This window comes from Caretta caretta, chromosome 6 (genome assembly GCF_965140235.1).
Source record: "Caretta caretta isolate rCarCar2 chromosome 6, rCarCar1.hap1, whole genome shotgun sequence".
NCBI lineage: Eukaryota > Metazoa > Chordata > Testudines > Cheloniidae > Caretta > Caretta caretta.
The window spans coordinates 114,428,444-114,446,643 of NC_134211.1; the positions used below are offsets into that span (position 1 = coordinate 114,428,444).

The window sequence follows — 18,200 nt, forward strand, 5'->3', positions numbered from 1 at the left end:
GTCTACGGCCTGTTCAAGTCCCTGCTCTTCAGACTAGCATGAGCAGAATGGTAGAGAGGGAAGATGGTCTTGTGCTTGAGGCGCGGGGAGGCTGGCACAAGTGTCTTGAAGGTCACAATAAAGTGTTTTAAAATGGGTCTATGATGTTTTAAATGCATAGTTGTCTGTATCTTACAAGCCTTCCTGTGGAAGTGTTGGGGGATTTTTAGTGAAAGAGGCATGACAGATTGGGTCAGGCAGGGTGTTCTAGGAATATGGGGCAGCATGAAAAAGATGGATAGTAGACATTGGGAAAGAGGGACACAAATGAGTGGTTGGGCTGAGTGCCGAGGGAGAGTAAAAGGAGACAATAATTCCTTCATGAAGGAATTAAGTTGTGGAGGGTCTGGAAGGTGAGAGGAAGGAGTATGAATTCAGTGAGGGATAGGGGAAAGCAAAGGTAGAGTTGACTTCTGCAGGAGTTTTGGACAGATTAGCAAGGGATAAAGTGAGTTACATGAAGGCTAAAGTAGTATGCTGTTTTATATACGTTTTTAGAACATACTAATCACCACAGTACCTGAGCACCTTTCAATTGTGCATTAAGCAACGTAACTACACATCTGTCACGTCTTGTTTGTGCTTTCATCCTCTCCCGAGGGGCAGCAGCATGTGCAGTGGAGGGTACTGGTGTGGTAGGTTTGGGTTTTTGTTTTCTTAATATACTTGTTTATATTAGAGGAGGGTCAAAGAAATGTGCCTTGCATTGGAGCAGAAAGTGGTGAGGTTTGGGACGGTTCACTCCACAATCTCAGGCCATCCTCTGCGAAGGTTCTGTCTCCTGCACAGACGAGCTTAACACTTATTATTAAGAGTTCCATTGTGCCAGAGGAGAGAAGTTGTCAATGATGGTCTTCATCCTGTAGTCATGGTTGGAGCTGATTACTGTCTGCTTTGGGGTTTTGGCATGGGGAATGCAGAGAAATGGGCTGTTTAAGTTAATTTTTGTACTTGTAACTTGCACTAGGGTGCCTAGGGATAAATACAAATAAATAATCAAGGGGCATTCAGGAACTCAGTGCAAAAAGCAAAGATCAAAAGAGGATAAGGGAAGAACCCTTCTTTTCCACTTATCGGAGAGCATGGGCAGAGACAGAGCCATTAAAGCTATGAGAGAGCAAGGCATTTATCTAATACAGATCACAACACATTTTCTACCAAGATGTTAGGCTGACTACACGGTTCACAAGAGAGGAACTGATCCTACTTAAGAGACCTTTTATGGACAATGAGATAGGTGCATCAATCCTCTACCTTGCAAAGCTCTGGGTAACAGAGGTAAGCTGATTTATCCTAGGATATAAAGTGTGCTAGATATTGCAATCCCATGTAATATCTTTGGGGACCATATATAGTATTAACTTCATGTATCACTGTAGGCCAAGGATTGTACGCAACTCCAGGGGGGTGGGTTACCACAGTTTCTCCAGGAACGAAAAGCAGTGAGGGGGATTAAAGTGAATCACTTAGGGTGTAAACACCTCCAGAGAGGTACCATCCCCAGAGGAGGCTTGCATATACTGGTTCAAACTGGGTTTCCCAGAGACCAACATACAAAGAAAGGGCTTTGGCATAAAAATGCTGTACTTAAACTTCTTTCTGATAAAACAAACAGACAGGACCTGCTTTCCATAGTGGAAGCATTGGAAAGATCTTGGCCCACTAGGGCCCCATAAGACTGGTGGGTGACCTCTGGTAGGCTTGTAGCATGGTATAGGAACTTGAATTGTTTTTATATGTTCTGTAATACTTTTACCTTAAGAATAAAGGTGCTTGCTTAGAAAAAGCTGTGTGGTAACTTGTAACTACTGGCAATACACTATTCACAGCCCTCAGAAAGAAAGCAACGCATGGGTTCTGGCCTTTAGGCAGACTGGCTTGCTGGGGATATCACAGTACAAGGCAGGGGGTTGTGCAGCCTTCAAACCCATGGTTAGAAAGGAGTGGGACAAGGGTCCTTGTCCAGACACAGGTGATGGCTGGAGACCTGAGACCTGACTGGGACCTCCTGGGGTTGACCAGAGATGGTGGTGGGGATATACAGATGCAGTTATGCTGAAACTGAGCTGTAGTTCACGAAAGCTTATGCTCAAATAAATTTGTTAGTCTCTAAGGTGCCACCAGTCCTCCTTTTCTTTTTGCGGATACAGACTAACACGGCGGCTACTCTGAAACATCTGCTGGGAAACTGTTGCTAAAGGAAGAAGTTTTCACTAGAAGGTGATTGGTATCAAGCCTTCATGCTAGTTTATTTTATTGCTTAATATGTATTTTAATCACAAGATCTCCCCGTTCTCATACAGCAAAATACCATTGCTGCAGATAAACACTTATGTATACATTACAGTGTGTTCTTCCTAGTATTGCTAAAATAAAGCCTCGTGATGAATTGTTAAAATAATGTCTTATGCAATTTTAAACAGAACAATGTTGGTTAAGTTCTTTTCCTTTAACAGGCTACTTTCTTATTCCCTGGCAGTCTGGCCTTTAACTGAATTACTTGGCTTATCTGTGACTGTAATGGCTTCTGCTTTAAACAATTTCGTTAGGACATGATAACTCCTGGTACCCAGTCCCCAGTTGACACCAAGTTGATCTATTGCTATTCCCCATTCAGTATAGTGAATACTAACTTGCATTCACCTGTTATTTTGTAATGTAGGCTACCAGATTGCTTTTTTCTGGGAAAATTTAAGAAACAAAATGTTAAAAAATGAAAATTCTCCTTTACCGCTACTGTATTTTTTTTTAAAAGAATAAGACATTCTGAATATAAGCCTATAATACAAAAGAAGGCCCCAAACATTACTTTGGGAGTAAAAAAGGGTAAATGTGTGTGTGTATGTGTATGTGTGTGGAATATTCAAAGACTATACAAAACAGGAAAGTGTAAATTGTATCCTACCATATTCCTGCAAATTTGTAATGTCAGCAGAAGCCAGTGGATATGGTTTCAATGAGGATAAATGTTCCATATAAGGAAGAGGAAATCTCAGGCTGCACAAGCACCTTTACTGAGAGCTCTTGGACACAGCCTACAACAAAAACAACCAGAAATGAAAGGTGTCTAGCAGGCATAGCACAGAGGTCATGGCAGCCGACAATATCAGCAAAACTAGGCAGACAGACAGTACAAGTGTGAAAGATGCATGTCTAATGGGAATGCATCCCCAAATCTCAGGAGTGATAATCACCCTTTAACACTGGAGGTAAAACAGAGGTGTAAGAGCAGAAACGCTTGGCTGACTTCAATGAGAACATGTGCAGACACTGCCATGTATAATAGTGCTCCCCAAACAGTATCCATTTTGCTGTACCTGTGCATGCATGTCAGTTCTGGATTGGTGTGTTCTTACTAATCCCCATCATTGAAATAAAGTGGATGAATAATTTTTTTTACATACACACACACACATATATACTCAGCAACATAGGGATCCCATTCAGGGATGAATATACTATGGTTATAGAACGCTCACACTTAATTACACATACATGCGCATCAAATAGAACATGGCAAACAAGGTTTAGGTGTCAGTGAGATATCAATAGGACATCCATAAAACAAATAAGTCTCTTGAAACAACCATCACTGGTGCATTGGCTGGACATCCAGAATCCATGGAGGAGACCACACTGGCTGCAATATTTACTGTGATCATGTAAGGAGCTGCAAAGATGCAAGTTAAAGCTGCCTCAAGCAGCTCCCTTGTTTGCTGCACTTGGCACTTGACCATGCCTCCTTTTCAGAAAGCCACACCCACTTTTTCCACAGCAGGACCGAGTAGTGAGGAAGCTGTCTGCATCATATCATGTTTCCCTAAAATCATAAGGTAGCAGGCCAGATGCTCAACTGATGTAAATTGGAGTAGCTCCACTGACTTCAATGGGGCCACTCCAATTTATACCAACTGGCTCCGCATTCTGTTTGGTATAACTCCCACTTGCATTGAGAGGATGAGATGTAACTGGCAGCCTTTCTAATCTATGCTGTGAACCAGTTGGCATAAATGGGCTTGAGAAACAGAAGCACAGAAACTTAAATACATAGAACCAATTATGACCAATGTATTTGATAACCCTTCAGTTCCTGAGAGTATGTCCTGTGTCTTATCACCAATCCTCTTTGCATGAGCAATAGATTGGGTGATGAAGAGGCACCAGAAGGTATCATGGACGGAGCAAATTGGGTTAGCAGAGATGAGTTACATGACCTTGACTTGGCTGACGACACTGCTTTCCCTAAGTATGACAGAGAACAAAATGATTGCCCCTACATCACAGGTAGAACAGAAAGTAGTAACAATCGGATTGAAAGTAAATTCAGAGAAAACCAAGATTATGAAGGTAGGAAACAGGACAACAGATGCAAAGGTGTACGTGGATGGAAAAGAAATCAACCAGGTAGAAGAGTTCTCCTATCCGGAGAGTATGATGACATTTGAAGGTGGCTGTGCTAAAGTTATTCATATGAGATTAGGAAAAGCAAACATTGCTTTTGGAAGGATGAACAATATCTGGCCAGACTGTGGTCTCCACACCAAACTAAAATTGAGATTATATCATGGGACTATACTGAGCACACCACTGTGTGGAGCAGAGATTTGCCTCATGACAGCGACTAACTACAAGAGATGGGAGGCTGCCCGTCACAGATGGCTGAGGAAGATATTACACATTTCATGGAAAGACAAAATAACAAATGTGAGAGAAAGGGATCTGACAGAGCAGGACATGTTAGAACATATCATCAAAGAAGGTTCAGGTGATTGGGACATGCACACCGTATGCAAGGTGGGAGGCCTGCTAAGAAGGCACTGAAGTGGGTACGTGAGGGTGGAAAGAGAGAGTGAGGAAGGCCCAGGAAGAACTGGCAGAAGAGAGTGACAGAGGATATTGAATGCACAGGCATCGTCCTTGAAGAAGTACCACAAGTAGCAAATGAGCATAATCAGTGGAAGAACTGGACTGCCCAATATGTCAGAGACTCAGGAGGAATTAAAGTCTAAGGTAAGGCCCTATGAGTATAATACTATTTCTAAAACTGATTCTCCCTCTGAATTGATATCGGACTAACCCAAAACATAAAAGTAAGATCACATAGTACTTAAATAACAGACAGAAAACACAGGGAAGCCTTCTATACAATGAGATGAGAGAAAGTGAGAGACTATTATCAAATCACATAAAAAACCCTGTTGCTACCACTGCCAAGCTTGCCCATGGAGAGGGAAGAGAGATACCATGAGGTAATATATACGCTTGTTGGATCAAAGGGAGAAAAATGACAATGAATCATCAAGCTTTATGGGCCTGATCCCATGCCCATTTTAGTGTTCAGTCCCTCCACTGATTTCAATGGACTTTGAATCAGGCCCAAATCGCATAAACTATTAGGGCCACGTATTACCCTTGAACTGCACATGAAAGACCAGCTGACATCAGTGCTTAGTTCTACTTCCAATCTATGGCCCAGCAGTCTTTGCCCAGGCAAAATGCTCATTGAAGTCAATGGGAGTTTGCCATGAGTATTAACAGCAGAACAGGGCCCAGTGAGAGCATATGACACCATAGACTGCACTCTTGAATAGTCTAATGCAGACGTTCTCCATTTTTTCTATATTGGTCCCTCTCTCTCTCCTTTCCCCAGCTGGGGTCTAGCTGGGACCCACACTTGCATTCAATGATATGGAAAGAGCAGCATAGTCACAACTTGTTCACACACCCCAGCTGAAGAACCCCTGGTCCAATAGCTTTGCAACGGTGGAAGCAGTGGTTTAGATGGGACACAACCTCCTGCTTGGCTCCCTCCTCATGGAATAATTTAAAATGGAGCCTCCTACTCAGTTTATTAGTAGGGGAATTTTCATACTGCAGGCTGGGAGGGACTCAGAGACCTGCAAGGGAGGTGAAAGCAGGTTGCTTGGATATTCACATGTTTACATGAGGGTCTTCAGAAGTGCAGAACCTGTCAAAATGTGGTGCCAAGGGCATTTGTCCCTGTTGCCCTTGCCAAGGTCACCACTTACATCTTGTCTACACTAGAAAGTTGTACTGTTTAAACTATATTGGTATAGTTAAAGTGGTACAATCCCCTAGTGTGGACACAGTTATATCAGTATAAAGGTGTTAGATACACAGCTAGCTATTCTTGTAAGGTGTCACTATTCCCATTTTGTTTTTAAATAAAAAGTTTAGATGTGACTAAATATAGATAAATGTTATTCCTGGAGAAAAACTGATTGCTGCCATATTTTAGTTACATTTCAAAGATAGTAACTAATCCAAAATTACTGTGGAATTATAATCACTTTACTAAAAATAAAGTGCTGTTATTTGTAGACAGTTATTCCTAGCTGATAGGAAGCCAACAGAAATTAAATCTAACCTTTTCTGCTTGATTCTCTTTTTCTTTCTCTTTCTTTTCCCTTGTTTTTAAAGAAGAGAAGTGGCAATTAAAAATATGGTGGTGCAAAATAAGGGACTGATACTTGCAGACCTTGTTAAGAGAAAATTCCCCTTGTAGCCATACTGCCAAAGTGTAGATTGTGGGATCAGATCCTAGACTGGAAAAATAGAAAGTCTCATTCATTTCAATAAAATGTTTTTGTTCCAAAAAAAAAAAAAAAAAAAAAGCCAGAGGCACTAACAGGTATGAAATTTTTAAAAGATGGTATTAGTGACATTACAAACTCAGGATGAAGATGCTGAGATAACAGTTCACTAGTATGACTGACAGAGTGCCATGGATTTGCACTGTGCTTTACTCCACGCGTAAGAAAAAGTCCCTACCCAAAGCAGCGTAATTCAGATATATACAAGAGACTGCATAACATTTCAAACACACGAACGTATGGAGACTGTGTCAGTCCGGACATCAACAAAGAAAAGCCTTATGAAAACTTCACATGCAATTTGTGAGGTAAACAGGAATAATTTTCTGGTGTTGGCTGGACTGTTGGCTGTTACAGTGGGGTAATGTAGGTTACCATCGTTGAAGGGACAGTTCCAGGACAGTGAGAAGATCAAGGTTATATTCCCTGTTCTGTTCCAGTGTGATAATGGCCAAATCACTTAAGCTTAAGGGCTTTGCTGCATAGGGATGGATTTAAGCTTAAGGGCTTTGTGGAATCAGAACCTATACCACTCTGTGCCTCAGTTTCCCTATTTGTAAGATGGAGATAATAATACTACCTCTATGTGAAAAGGACACTATGCAGATACAGTCATTAATTTTCATGAGGAACTCAGATACTTTGGTAATCAATGCCATAGAAAGGTCTTTAAAATTAACCAGCCATGGTGAAGTTTGATCTCTGAGAGCAACACCGAGTCAAAGGTGATACAGTTCCTGACTTCTGTGAACAAAGAGCCTGGAAATAAAAGGACAGAAATCTGAATTAAACTGAGAGTAACCAAACACATTAATTATAATAATATTTTATGATAGTACCTAGGGGCCCCATTGCTCTAGATAGTGTAACATACACACAGTAAATGATAGTCCCTGCCCCAGGCCATTTTACAATTTAGACAAGACGGACAATGGGTGGGAGACAGACTGTGTTATCCCCATTTTACAGATTTGAAACTGAGGCACAGACAGATTAATGACCTACCCCAGGTCACACAGAAATTCTGTGGCAGAGCTAGGAAGTGAGCCCAGGTATCTTGAATATGACAGCTTGAAAAACAGGATTACTTTTTTGCAAAAAATGTCATTCAGAATTTGTATGCAGTGTTGTTGTAGCCATGTTGGTGGGTGAGGTAATAGCTTTTATTGGACCAACATCTGTTGGTGAGAGAGACGAGCTTTTGAGCTTACACAGAGCGGAAGAAAAGCTCTGTGTAAAAGCTTGTCTCTCTCACCAACAGAAGTTGGTCCAATAAAAGATATTACCTCATGCAAATTTATTATTTTTTTAAATTCAACATTTTTAAAACTGGGTCCCAGTCCAGGTCTTTAATTTATGAGACCATCTTCACTCTGACATGCCTCAAATGTTACATATGTTCACAATCCACACAAATGCAGGACAATGAAAGTCACTTGTATTGTTATTCATTCCCTAGGGGCCCAACTTTCAATGGTGTAGGATCAGGCAGTAGGGATGACATCCTGGCTTCCCTGAAGTCACTGGGAGTTTTGCCATTGGTTTGGAAGAGGCCACGATTTCACCCTAGGTTCCTTTGGTGGGACTAGCTGGTGGTACCTACCACACTGAACAGAAAACCGGTAAAATGGCCAATGAATTTCTACACTTTTTAGTACAAAGGAGTTTACGTTTGATGGGATTACAGCTAATTAAAATTTAAAATTCAAATTAACTATCTAAAAGGTCATCTTGAAAATCCGTAGGCATCTGGTATTTATCAGCTGACACACAACTAAAGATAAATCCAGGAAAGCATGCCACCTTTCCAAGTGTCATGTTTCAGTCAATCCCATACTGAAAGCAGGAATGAGGCAATGAGCAATTAGCACCGCCTGGGGAAAGTGATAATGCGTAATAAAAACTTGCTGCTCAATTCGATTTTTTAAAATATAAATTTCTAATCTTTTGAAGGGATTGCTTCTTTAACCCTACAGCGTGCAGGGAAGGCATGCGCCATAATCTTCCTGCTTTCAGACACAGACCAAACTTTGTGAAAGCCTCTTAAATGACTCTTTATTTACTTGCAATCAAAGCGGTCTAGGTCAAAATACACTGCAGGGGAATGATCTCAGGTTTGCAGCATAATTATTCTAAAATATACTTGTAATTTATGTCTAAATTAGCCCCATTTTATGACAGTCACCTGATCCAATCCTAGCCACATGTCACGGATTACAGATTTGTGCTGTTAGTTCTTTACCAGCAGGCACGATTTAACCGTGCCAAAAGCATCCCCTGCGATCATCTAGACAGGATACGACAGGAATGTACAGATACAAGCCCGCTGCGTTTCACACTGATAGCTACGCCACTCGGCAAACACAAAGTTCCCAGCCCAAGACCTGAAAGTTGGGGGCTCATTGCTTGAGCCCGGTGCGAATGGCTGTAATGGCAAAACATTCTGCTTAAAAATCAGCAGAGTGTCCACATTCGTTGTGTAATATAAAGCCTCGGGCGAAGTCCCTGCTTTGCTGTTGTTGGAAAGCAGGGGTAGTTTCGCAGCGAAGCGATGACCAGTCCCCAGGACGGGGCGGGGGCGGGAGGAATCCCCCCTACTCCCTGCTCCGGGGCATCGATCGATCGTTCGTTAGCAAACGCCACCCGGGGAAAGTGACTTTCGGCTCGCTGCCTCCTGGGCTTGCGGCACGTTGTGCTGCAGTTAAACAAGCTCCGGTTGGCGTCCTGCTCCCGGGGTGCGGGGCCAGCAGAAGACACTTTCCAGCCAGGATGAGAGTACATTTCCCTGCCAGCGATGATTTCTCCCTCCCCCTCTCCACCAGCACCGCCTGGCCGGGAGCTGGCGCGGCGTGCCAGGCCGGGGAGCGCCCCGCAGCACCTTCTCCTCCCCCCGCCGAGCCCGGCCACTGCAGCAGCGTGGGACAGCGAGCGGGCGGGCGGTCTCGCGGCACACGCCCGCAGCAGCGGGGCAGCTGCCGCCCCGAGCGGGATGCGGGCAGGCCGGGGACTGGGGGCAGCAGCGCCGCCGCCGCCGCCTGGGGGCTGGCAGCGTCAGGGGCCGGAGCCGCGAGCGCGGCTGGGGCTATTGTGTGCACTAGACAGGCAGGGGGGAGAGAGAGACACACACACACACCCACACCCCTCGCTCGCTCAGAGGGAAAGTATCGCGAGAGCGGCTGGCTAACAACCTGCTTCACAACACAAGAGCGCTGCTAGGCTGCCAGCAACAGAGCCCCGGGCTCCTGTCCGCCTCCGGCTGCACGGTCCCCGGCGCCGCCAGCCACATCTGGGGCGGCTGGGCAGCCTCGCACGTGCGGCCGCGGCCCGGGGGCCGGACGCTGAGCCGCCAGCGAGGCAGGCTGGTAAGTAGCCAGTAGCGGTGCCTTCCCTGACCCCCTTCCCGGGCTGGGCTGCACCACCCCCCCCCCCCGCCTGGGGGCACCCTCCTGCCCTCCCCCCCCCCAGCCCCTTGTGCGGGCTGGCTCTGTCCTCCCTAGTGCATTTGACCCCCTCCCCCAACACCTCACCCCCCCGAGTCTGCCCACAAAGGGAAAGTCCCGGCAGTAGTCCCATAAAGTTGGGGGGGGGGGGGTTGCGGGGAGCCGCAATGAGCCACCCAGCGAAACGAGCCCGATGGCAACTCGGAGCCTCCCCTCCCCGGGAAAGTTTGCGAGCGGCGCGGGCGCTGGGAACTTCTCCCAGCAAAGGTCAAACGGGCTCCCTCGTCCCTCTGCGCGGCTGCCGCAGCAGCGGTGGGATTGTTATTAAGCAACTTTCCCAGTATTATTCTTTGGGGGAGGGGAGAGGCAGAGCCAGGGGAGGACTCGGTTTAAGTTTATGGGATTTAATAGATGGCTATAAATGGGGTTGCTGGAACTTTAAAAGGCAGCAAGCTGTGGTTGGCTGGTAGCTAGATTTGGAGTAACATATGGCATTAAAAGGAGCACAGCTGGAGGTAGCATTTCCATCGCAGTGAAGTCAGAGCAGCTGACTCTCCAGCTTGCAGTGTAATTAGCAAACCGAGCACTCCCTCCCTCACTCGCATACTCTCCTCTCTCGCACACGCACTCACCCGCCTGCTAGCCTTCCTCTACTGCCGAGCCGCACCATCGCCGCCTTCCCACCGCAAACTCGGGCGCCTCCAGGAGGGGCGTTTTTTCCCATGCACCCCTCAATCCCTGCGTGGCAGCCGGGTAAGGTGAGCCCCCTGGTTGGATCTCCCTGCTTGGAGCTGTTGCCGCGGGTAGTTGGACTTGTAGCCTCACCGCTTCTCTCTGGAATGGTTGGTTTGGCTTTTAATAACTTTCAGGGCAGTAAACTTTGTGTGTGCGGGCTTCATTCGTAGGACCTTTCTCCTCCCACCCCCCAAATACGTGAAGCGTTCAAGTTTCTTTACTAGCCCAAGCAATGAATGAGTGATCTATTATTTAATGTAGAATGATTGCGCATAAAGTTAAGTGTGGGATGGGATTGATTTGGTTGTTTCATTAAAAGAACAAAACTGATGTCCGGGGTTAGACATTTCCAGGAATGCATAAACTGCTGGGTTCTCCCTCCCCCCACCCCCCGTCCCGCCCCCAGTTTGTTAGTGAAAGAGACAAAGGTTGGAGGTGCTGCTTCTTTAGAAGCTTTTGTTTACTTGCAATCAAGTTTTTCCTGTTCGGAGCAGGTGGTGAAGGATGAGAAGCATGTTGGCTTTCTTTGTTTTAAATAAAACTATTCTAGACAACGAACAGTAAACGTTATCTCCAAGGCTGTTTCTTTGGCTTGTATTACCCAAAAGCCAGTCTGTTTGTTACAGCTGCTGGGAGGCTTTAGTTTATAGTAGCATTCAAGTTTTTCCTGTTTTGAACAGGTTATGAAGGAAGAATGGAGTTTCCAGACCATAGCCGCCAGTTGCTGCAGTGTCTGAGTCAGCAGCGTCACCAGGGCTTCCTGTGTGACTGTACTGTTTTAGTTGGAGAAGCTCAGTTCAGAGCCCACAGAGCTGTTCTTGCTTCTTGCAGCATGTACTTCCATCTTTTCTACAGGGACCAGTTAGACAAAAGGGATATTGTGCATCTGAACAGTGACATTGTCACAGCCCCAGCCTTCAGTCTGCTGCTTGAATTCATGTATGAAGGAAAGCTGGAGTTTAACAGTCTTCCAGTTGAAGATGTGCTCGCTGCAGCGAGCTACCTTCACATGTATGACATTGTGAAAGTCTGCAAGGGCAAGTTGAAAGATAAAGAATTGTGTTTGGAAGAAAAGATGAATGATGATGTGGCTAATTTGGAAAAAGATGAGCATTTTTTAGACACGGGAGTGCCCCTGGTACATGAGTTCGACCCGGGACACAAACAAAAATTCAGTGTCACAGAATATGATAGAGCAACGAATAAAGATAGGGTCAGTGGTCACCCTGGCTGGTGCTCTGATCTTATATGTGTCAGCTCTGTGTCTGCAGAGGCAGAATCGTGTACCATAGCAGCTGGAAAAACAAAAGCTAATGTCAATAGTTCTGCAGGATCTTTGTCCCAAAGGTCTGTTAACCATACCCCGGCTTCAAGTGATGTGGACTGTGCTCTGGATTTGTCTTTCAAGCCTGTGTCTGGGAGAGATTCCTTACACCCCTCCTACGTCTTTGGACAGCTGGCTTCCGACAGCCAGCAGCAGGGTACTGAGCCACTTGTTAAAGATGAACAAGACTTGCTGTCAGATCAGGAGGACAGTGAAGCAAGGAGTCCAGAGAGTCAGCATTTTGGGAATTCAGCCAAAAGCCTAGTGACAGGGTTAGGACACATGTTCACAGGAAACTGCAGTTCTCACGCAAGAGAAGATGAGATAGATCAAGATAGAGATGAGAGTGAAGATGACATGGATTCATCAGATATCTCCTCCTCTGGTGTACTTGTGCCTCCTGGGCATATCTGCATTTGCCCCCTTTGTAGCAAAGTTTTTCCAAGCCCCCACGTCCTGCAGCTGCACCTGAGCTCTCACTTCAGAGATAAAGATGGCTCAAGGACCAGGTTGTCTCCTGATGGTTCGGTGCCCACCTGTACGCTTTGTGGGAAGACTTTTTCTTGCATGTACACCTTAAAGAGACATGAAAGGACTCACTCGGGCGAAAAGCCTTATACCTGTGCCCAGTGTGGAAAGAGCTTCCAGTATTCCCACAATCTCAGCCGTCACGCAGTAGTGCATACCAGAGAGAAACCCCATGGTTGCAAATGGTGTGAAAGACGATTTACACAATCCGGTGACTTATACAGACACATCCGTAAATTTCATTGTGGCCTCGTAAAGTCCTTGGTGGTTTGAGACAAGCTTTTTTTTTTTTAATGGATGTTACTAATGTGTGGGTTTGTTTTTTTTTAAGGCAGCATGTGATTTTCTTTTTTTACTGATCTTCACATCAGTTAACAATGTTGAAAGATGCTAAGTGTACACTTCAGTGGCCTTTTCGCCACGGCCGCCTTTTTTCCCCCTGTTCCCCCCCCCTTGTCTGTTGCGCACCCATGTTACATTATTTCCAAGTTAGTAGAGTGAAAATGATTTAAGATTCTATGATTTGGCTTTGATTTTTCATGCTGGAAGTACTTGCTTTGTGTTCTCTCTCCCCCTCTCCCCCCCCCCCCGTTTAAAAAAAGATTGATAACAGAATCAGAAAAATACTCCAAGATTTACTTAAGTCCCCTAAATGCTATCTGTGTATTTTATGATAACCTAAGAGTTGAACTATAGCTTCTTCTTTTGATGTGGATGCGGGAATCTGCTCACTTAACTCCATGTGTCTCAAGATGAGACCTACAGCCTTTTCAAGAAGTAGGCTTAAATTGGCCCAGTTTTTTTAAAGAGGTTTGAGAATTCCTTGACTTGTATTTACATATCTGGTACAGTTTGGCTTTTGATTCTTACTACTGTATCAGAGTAGTTTTGGAGTCAATCCTAAAATCGGAATTAAAAGTCTTGCATACAGACTTGGCATACTCGGAAGGCAAGTTTTAAATTTCTTTCTCCCCTTCCCTCCTCCAAGGACTATTATGTGTTGAATAGCACTGAGCTGCTTTTGAATTTTAAAAACTGGGTAGAAACATGTTTCTATCTGCGCTATATTCACTCCTTAGCTGTTGAAGGATAAGCACTAGAGTAAACAGGTAAACTCACGGGATATATGAACACATCTCCATCCCTGTCTGGACAAACAAACACAGGGACCAATCCTGCTATTGCCGGGGAAACGTTACTTCAGTGAGTAAACTCATAGAGGGTGCAAGATTGGGTCTGTAATATGTCCCATAACCTTGCTCAGACATTTGGGAATGGATAAAACTATACAACAACTGCAGGGTCTGGTGAAGGAAATGCAGTGGCTGAGTAGCTAGTTAGGAACTGATGACCAGTATTCTTAAGAGGAAAGTGGTCAGTGTAGTAATATGTGACAGTCAATCTTTTTGTTTCGTTTTAAAACGGGGATTTCTGACTTGTTCAGGATACCTGTAGCATCTTCTGGTACATTTTAGTAAAATTACGATTTTTTTGAAATGACCGATATTAAAGATCAGTAGCTTGGAGATGTATATATTTTTATGGCTTATATATTGTTAAAGTTGGCAACTGCCCTAGGCCAAGTTCTGTGGAATTCATCTGATTTCTTGGGTAGCACAAATGCAAGCCAGCGGAGGGACTTGGCCCTGCTAGTTTTGCACCAGCCAAACGAAATACTAACTTTCCCATTGTTTCCTAAAATTTAGACCATCTGTAATTATAACAGGTTACTGAATTCCAAATACAGTAGTTCAGTTATCTGCCTAAGAGAACACCCTTTGGTCTGTGCATGTCAGTAAATATCAGATTATGCCTCTCCAGTTAAAGCGTCCGTTCAAGGCACACACACATACAGAACTGAATTCTTATGACATCTGTGCTTTTGAATTTCATTTTTTCTGAACTGAATCTTTTTTTTTTCTTTTTAATTAAGAAAAAAAGTTTATTTTGTCAAGTTTACTGACACTCCTGGAATGGTTTCTTGAAGTTCAATCATTTATTTTTAAACGAATTTGAAGCACTGAAGTGGATTCTTCTGAATACTGTACTTCAGAATATCGGATTTCATCCCAAAAGAAGGAATTGTCCAGCATTTCCCTTTACATGTATTAAGTAAGCACTACTACCTATGTGGTTTCAACAGTGTAATTGTGATATTGATCTATTGTGAAAGTACTTTTAAAAAAAACCCCAGGACTTCACTTGTTGTGACCTCCTTATTCATCTCTTAAACTATGAATGTACATGTAATGTGAAATTTTACTTCTACTCTTAGTTTGTTTAGACTAATTTCTTTGCATTACTGTAAAATATTTTTGCTGAACCTGTTACATAGGAACATGTGGGAGAGCACTGTATGTGTAAACAGACGTGGCTTTGGTACTGTGGTCTTATTCTACTTAATCACTTTTTTTTTTGTTGTTGTTGCTGTGATTGGAAATAGCACTGAACAAAAATCTACGAAAACTAAGTTATTTTTTTTCTCCTGATGATACTTGATATAGTATTTATTAGAATTTTTTGAAGTGGAATTATTACTGTTAAACTATTTCAAAATAAGTTAATCTATGCTTCCCCTTAAATCTTACACAAACTTCTGTACAATCTGTAAAGTGAACAACTAATACAGTAGTGGTATTATCTAAACTAGCAATATTTGTTTAAAGTTTGCATTTTTTGCAATACTGCTGTTGCATTTCACTCTTCACTTCCATTTTTTTTTTTAAAGCTCAAATATCCTAAATTGTGCCATAAGACACTAGTAGGGGGGCGAGGGAAAGTCAAAAGAAGTTTGCATCTGACTTTAGTCTAGAAATAACTCACTAAACTAATGCTATGAGCATGCTCTGTACTGCATTGAATATGGGGTAAAAGTAAAAGATATAACAAGCTGTGTGTTTTCTCTTAGTGCGTTATTAATGCACTGTTCTTTTCTCATAGCTTAGTATTTTTCTCCCCAACCGTAATAGCTTGAATTTCTAAAGTAAAGATGTTTGCACTTATTTTTATTTTAAAGTGACTTTTGTTTTGGTGCGCTCTGTCTTGGCTTTGTTTTTGTTTTTAAAGTTGCAATAGCTTTGAGCATGTCTTCAAAAATGGCTCATTACAGAGAAATACTAAAAACATTGCACACTTATGTTTTCATAAAATATTTCACTGTGGGGGAGTCAACTCTGTAAAGACTAATACTGCTCTAAATTTTAAACACTGGATTTGTCTTCGACTACAAACAAAAACTGTGAAGTTAATGTAAAAAAATCATCAATATTTTTAATTGTTTTTAATCCTGTTGCAGTTCAGATTAAAGATGTATATTTAAAGACACTAATTTTTGTGGGAGAGTTTTATAGTATACAGTATGTAGAAAAGCTATTGGAATGGAATATATTTTATAAAAATGTTCGATCACTGTTTTATAGTGAACTGTTTTTTTTCTTCAGTGTTAGTACTATACTGTTTAGTCTAGAGACGACAATCGCGTAAAGAGTGACTTAAGGGAAAACTATGGTTAGCGCTTAGTATTTTTGTGTGGAGTTTTGTTTGCAACTGTATCGGTATGTGCTGTAAAATGTGACAATCGTGATTAGGATTGTTGTCTTTATAAATTTACACAAAATAAAATGTGCTAGAGTTGTACATCGAGCCCTTTCGCTCTTTAACGGAACTTTTAAAAATCTATACCTGATGGTGGTTTCACTGTCTCTTTGAATGACAAACTAAAAATCCAAGTGGCCCTGAAAAAGTAGACAGTTGAGGGAATTGCTATATCCTTGTCTGACAGGGACATAGACCCAATGTTTAATCCATTACCCTGTCACTGAGGAAAACTAAATATTCACACCCTGTTCTTCTGTTTTGATGTCCTAGTCATACTGATCCGAATTCAGAGCCTATTGATCTCAGTGTGAGCCTTTCCACTGCCCCTTTTTGAGCAACTCTGCAGTATATGCTGCTCTGTCTAGAGCTGTGTTTGCTTCTACTGGGGACATGGGTACCAGGTCACAGGTTCCTATCCTGTAAATGCTTAAGGATTTAAGTAACTCTACTCATATGGTCCAATTGACTTGACTGAGACTTCTCCTCCTGCATAACTTTATTCAGGTGGGAGTAATCTCACTGAAGTCAATTGGACTGCTTACGTGAGTAGTTACACATATAAGTAAGTATTGACAGGATTGGGGCCTTAAGGTCTGAGCCTATTCCCACTGAAGTAAATGTAAAGGCTCCCTTCAGTGGGAGTTGGAATTGGGTTTTCTTTTTTAAAGGGCCCAAGTTGGACATGCTGGCTGCTTCTGAAGAGACAAAATAAGCTGTGTGTTGCTATATTCTGAAGGCCCCAACCAGGGACAGAAAGTTTGAAAGAACCAGTATTGCAGAGCTGCAAGGAAGGAAATCCTATTTCACGGAGCATGTTTTGTCCTTTCTTTTGCTGTAATATCTTTATTGCAAAGTCTCTCATATTGTATTCAAGCACATTTCCTGCCTTGCAGCACTTCAGTACCTCCTGTCTCGCTCTGTAGGGAGGATAGAATGCTGTTGGAGACAACTATCATTCCTACGGCACCCGGCTGTGATGTGATGAAGTGTTGGCAAGTTTTGTATAATTTTATTGGATGTGTAGCCACCGCTAGAGGTAAGTGAGTGTCTGTTGGTGGGATTCTTACAGCTGTCTGTCTGGCACCATTATCCATTGTTTTCTTCTGTCCCTGGCCTTCTGAATACACTTGCAGATAGACTGTTTTCAAGATGCAAACTGAACATATCCTATTTTATTGCTCTGCTGTACAAAAATACCTTCCTTTGAGGGATGGTAGACATAGGAAAAGTGTTTTTATTAAACTTAAAGATGACCCTGTAAGTGGATGATCTGCAAATATGCATCAAACAAATATTTCCAAACTGAAGAAAGCAGCACACAAGTGTTTTTGTTTTTTAACACTTTGGCTTGGGCATACTTTGCATACACTTTGGCTTGGCCCATTTTATTTATGCTGATTAAAAATGTTAAGGTATCCTAACACTCCAGATCTTGGTGCCTATTGCTTGATAACTTATTAAATTTTAAGGTGTATCTGTGCTGCCTGAAATATGCAGCAAATGTCACGCTTTTCCACTATCCAAAGACTCAGTAGATTATAAACAAAACAGAAGGGAGGAGAGGGACATGTATCAGAGTGGCTGCTGGGTTTTGATATCTTTTGGAAGATGGACTTGCTGTTTAGCTATCGATTCAGTCCTGGTTGGCGCTACGTTTCTTTGAAGTGCCAACTGCCTTCCACTCGCTAGCTCGAAGAAGGTCCTTAAGCCTTACAGAGTTGGCCCATATATTACTTCAAACAAAACTACACAGAAAAGCAAAACACCTTGGTACCAGACACACAACATTGTATGTCCAGCTGTGCAGTTCACACCACCACATGTCACAATGCAGGCCAGAGACCACTGCAACAACAAAGAAATGACTTTGTGCTCTCTCGGCTGATGTGGGCTGATATAGCAGCCCAAATATAGTTACCAGCA

The 18,200-nt window shown here is 43.0% G+C and overlaps 1 protein-coding gene across 1 annotated transcript; it reads left to right on the top strand.

Moving 5' to 3' along the window:
- Positions 1 to 9,726: 9,726 nt before the first annotated feature.
- Positions 9,727 to 16,316, top strand: ZBTB42 (zinc finger and BTB domain containing 42). The gene is made up of 2 exons (XM_048853628.2): positions 9,727 to 10,015; positions 11,509 to 16,316. Exon 2 carries the CDS (start codon positions 11,523 to 11,525, stop codon positions 12,951 to 12,953), a length of 1,431 nt encoding a protein of 476 aa, XP_048709585.1. The 5' UTR covers positions 9,727 to 10,015; positions 11,509 to 11,522; the 3' UTR covers positions 12,954 to 16,316.
- Positions 16,317 to 18,200: the final 1,884 nt, after the last annotated feature.

Excerpts from the sequence above, each read along its gene's own strand:
- ZBTB42 (XM_048853628.2), top strand. The coding sequence starts at position 11,523 with ATGGAGTTTCCAGACCATAGCCGCCAGTTGCTGCAGTGTCTGAGTCAG.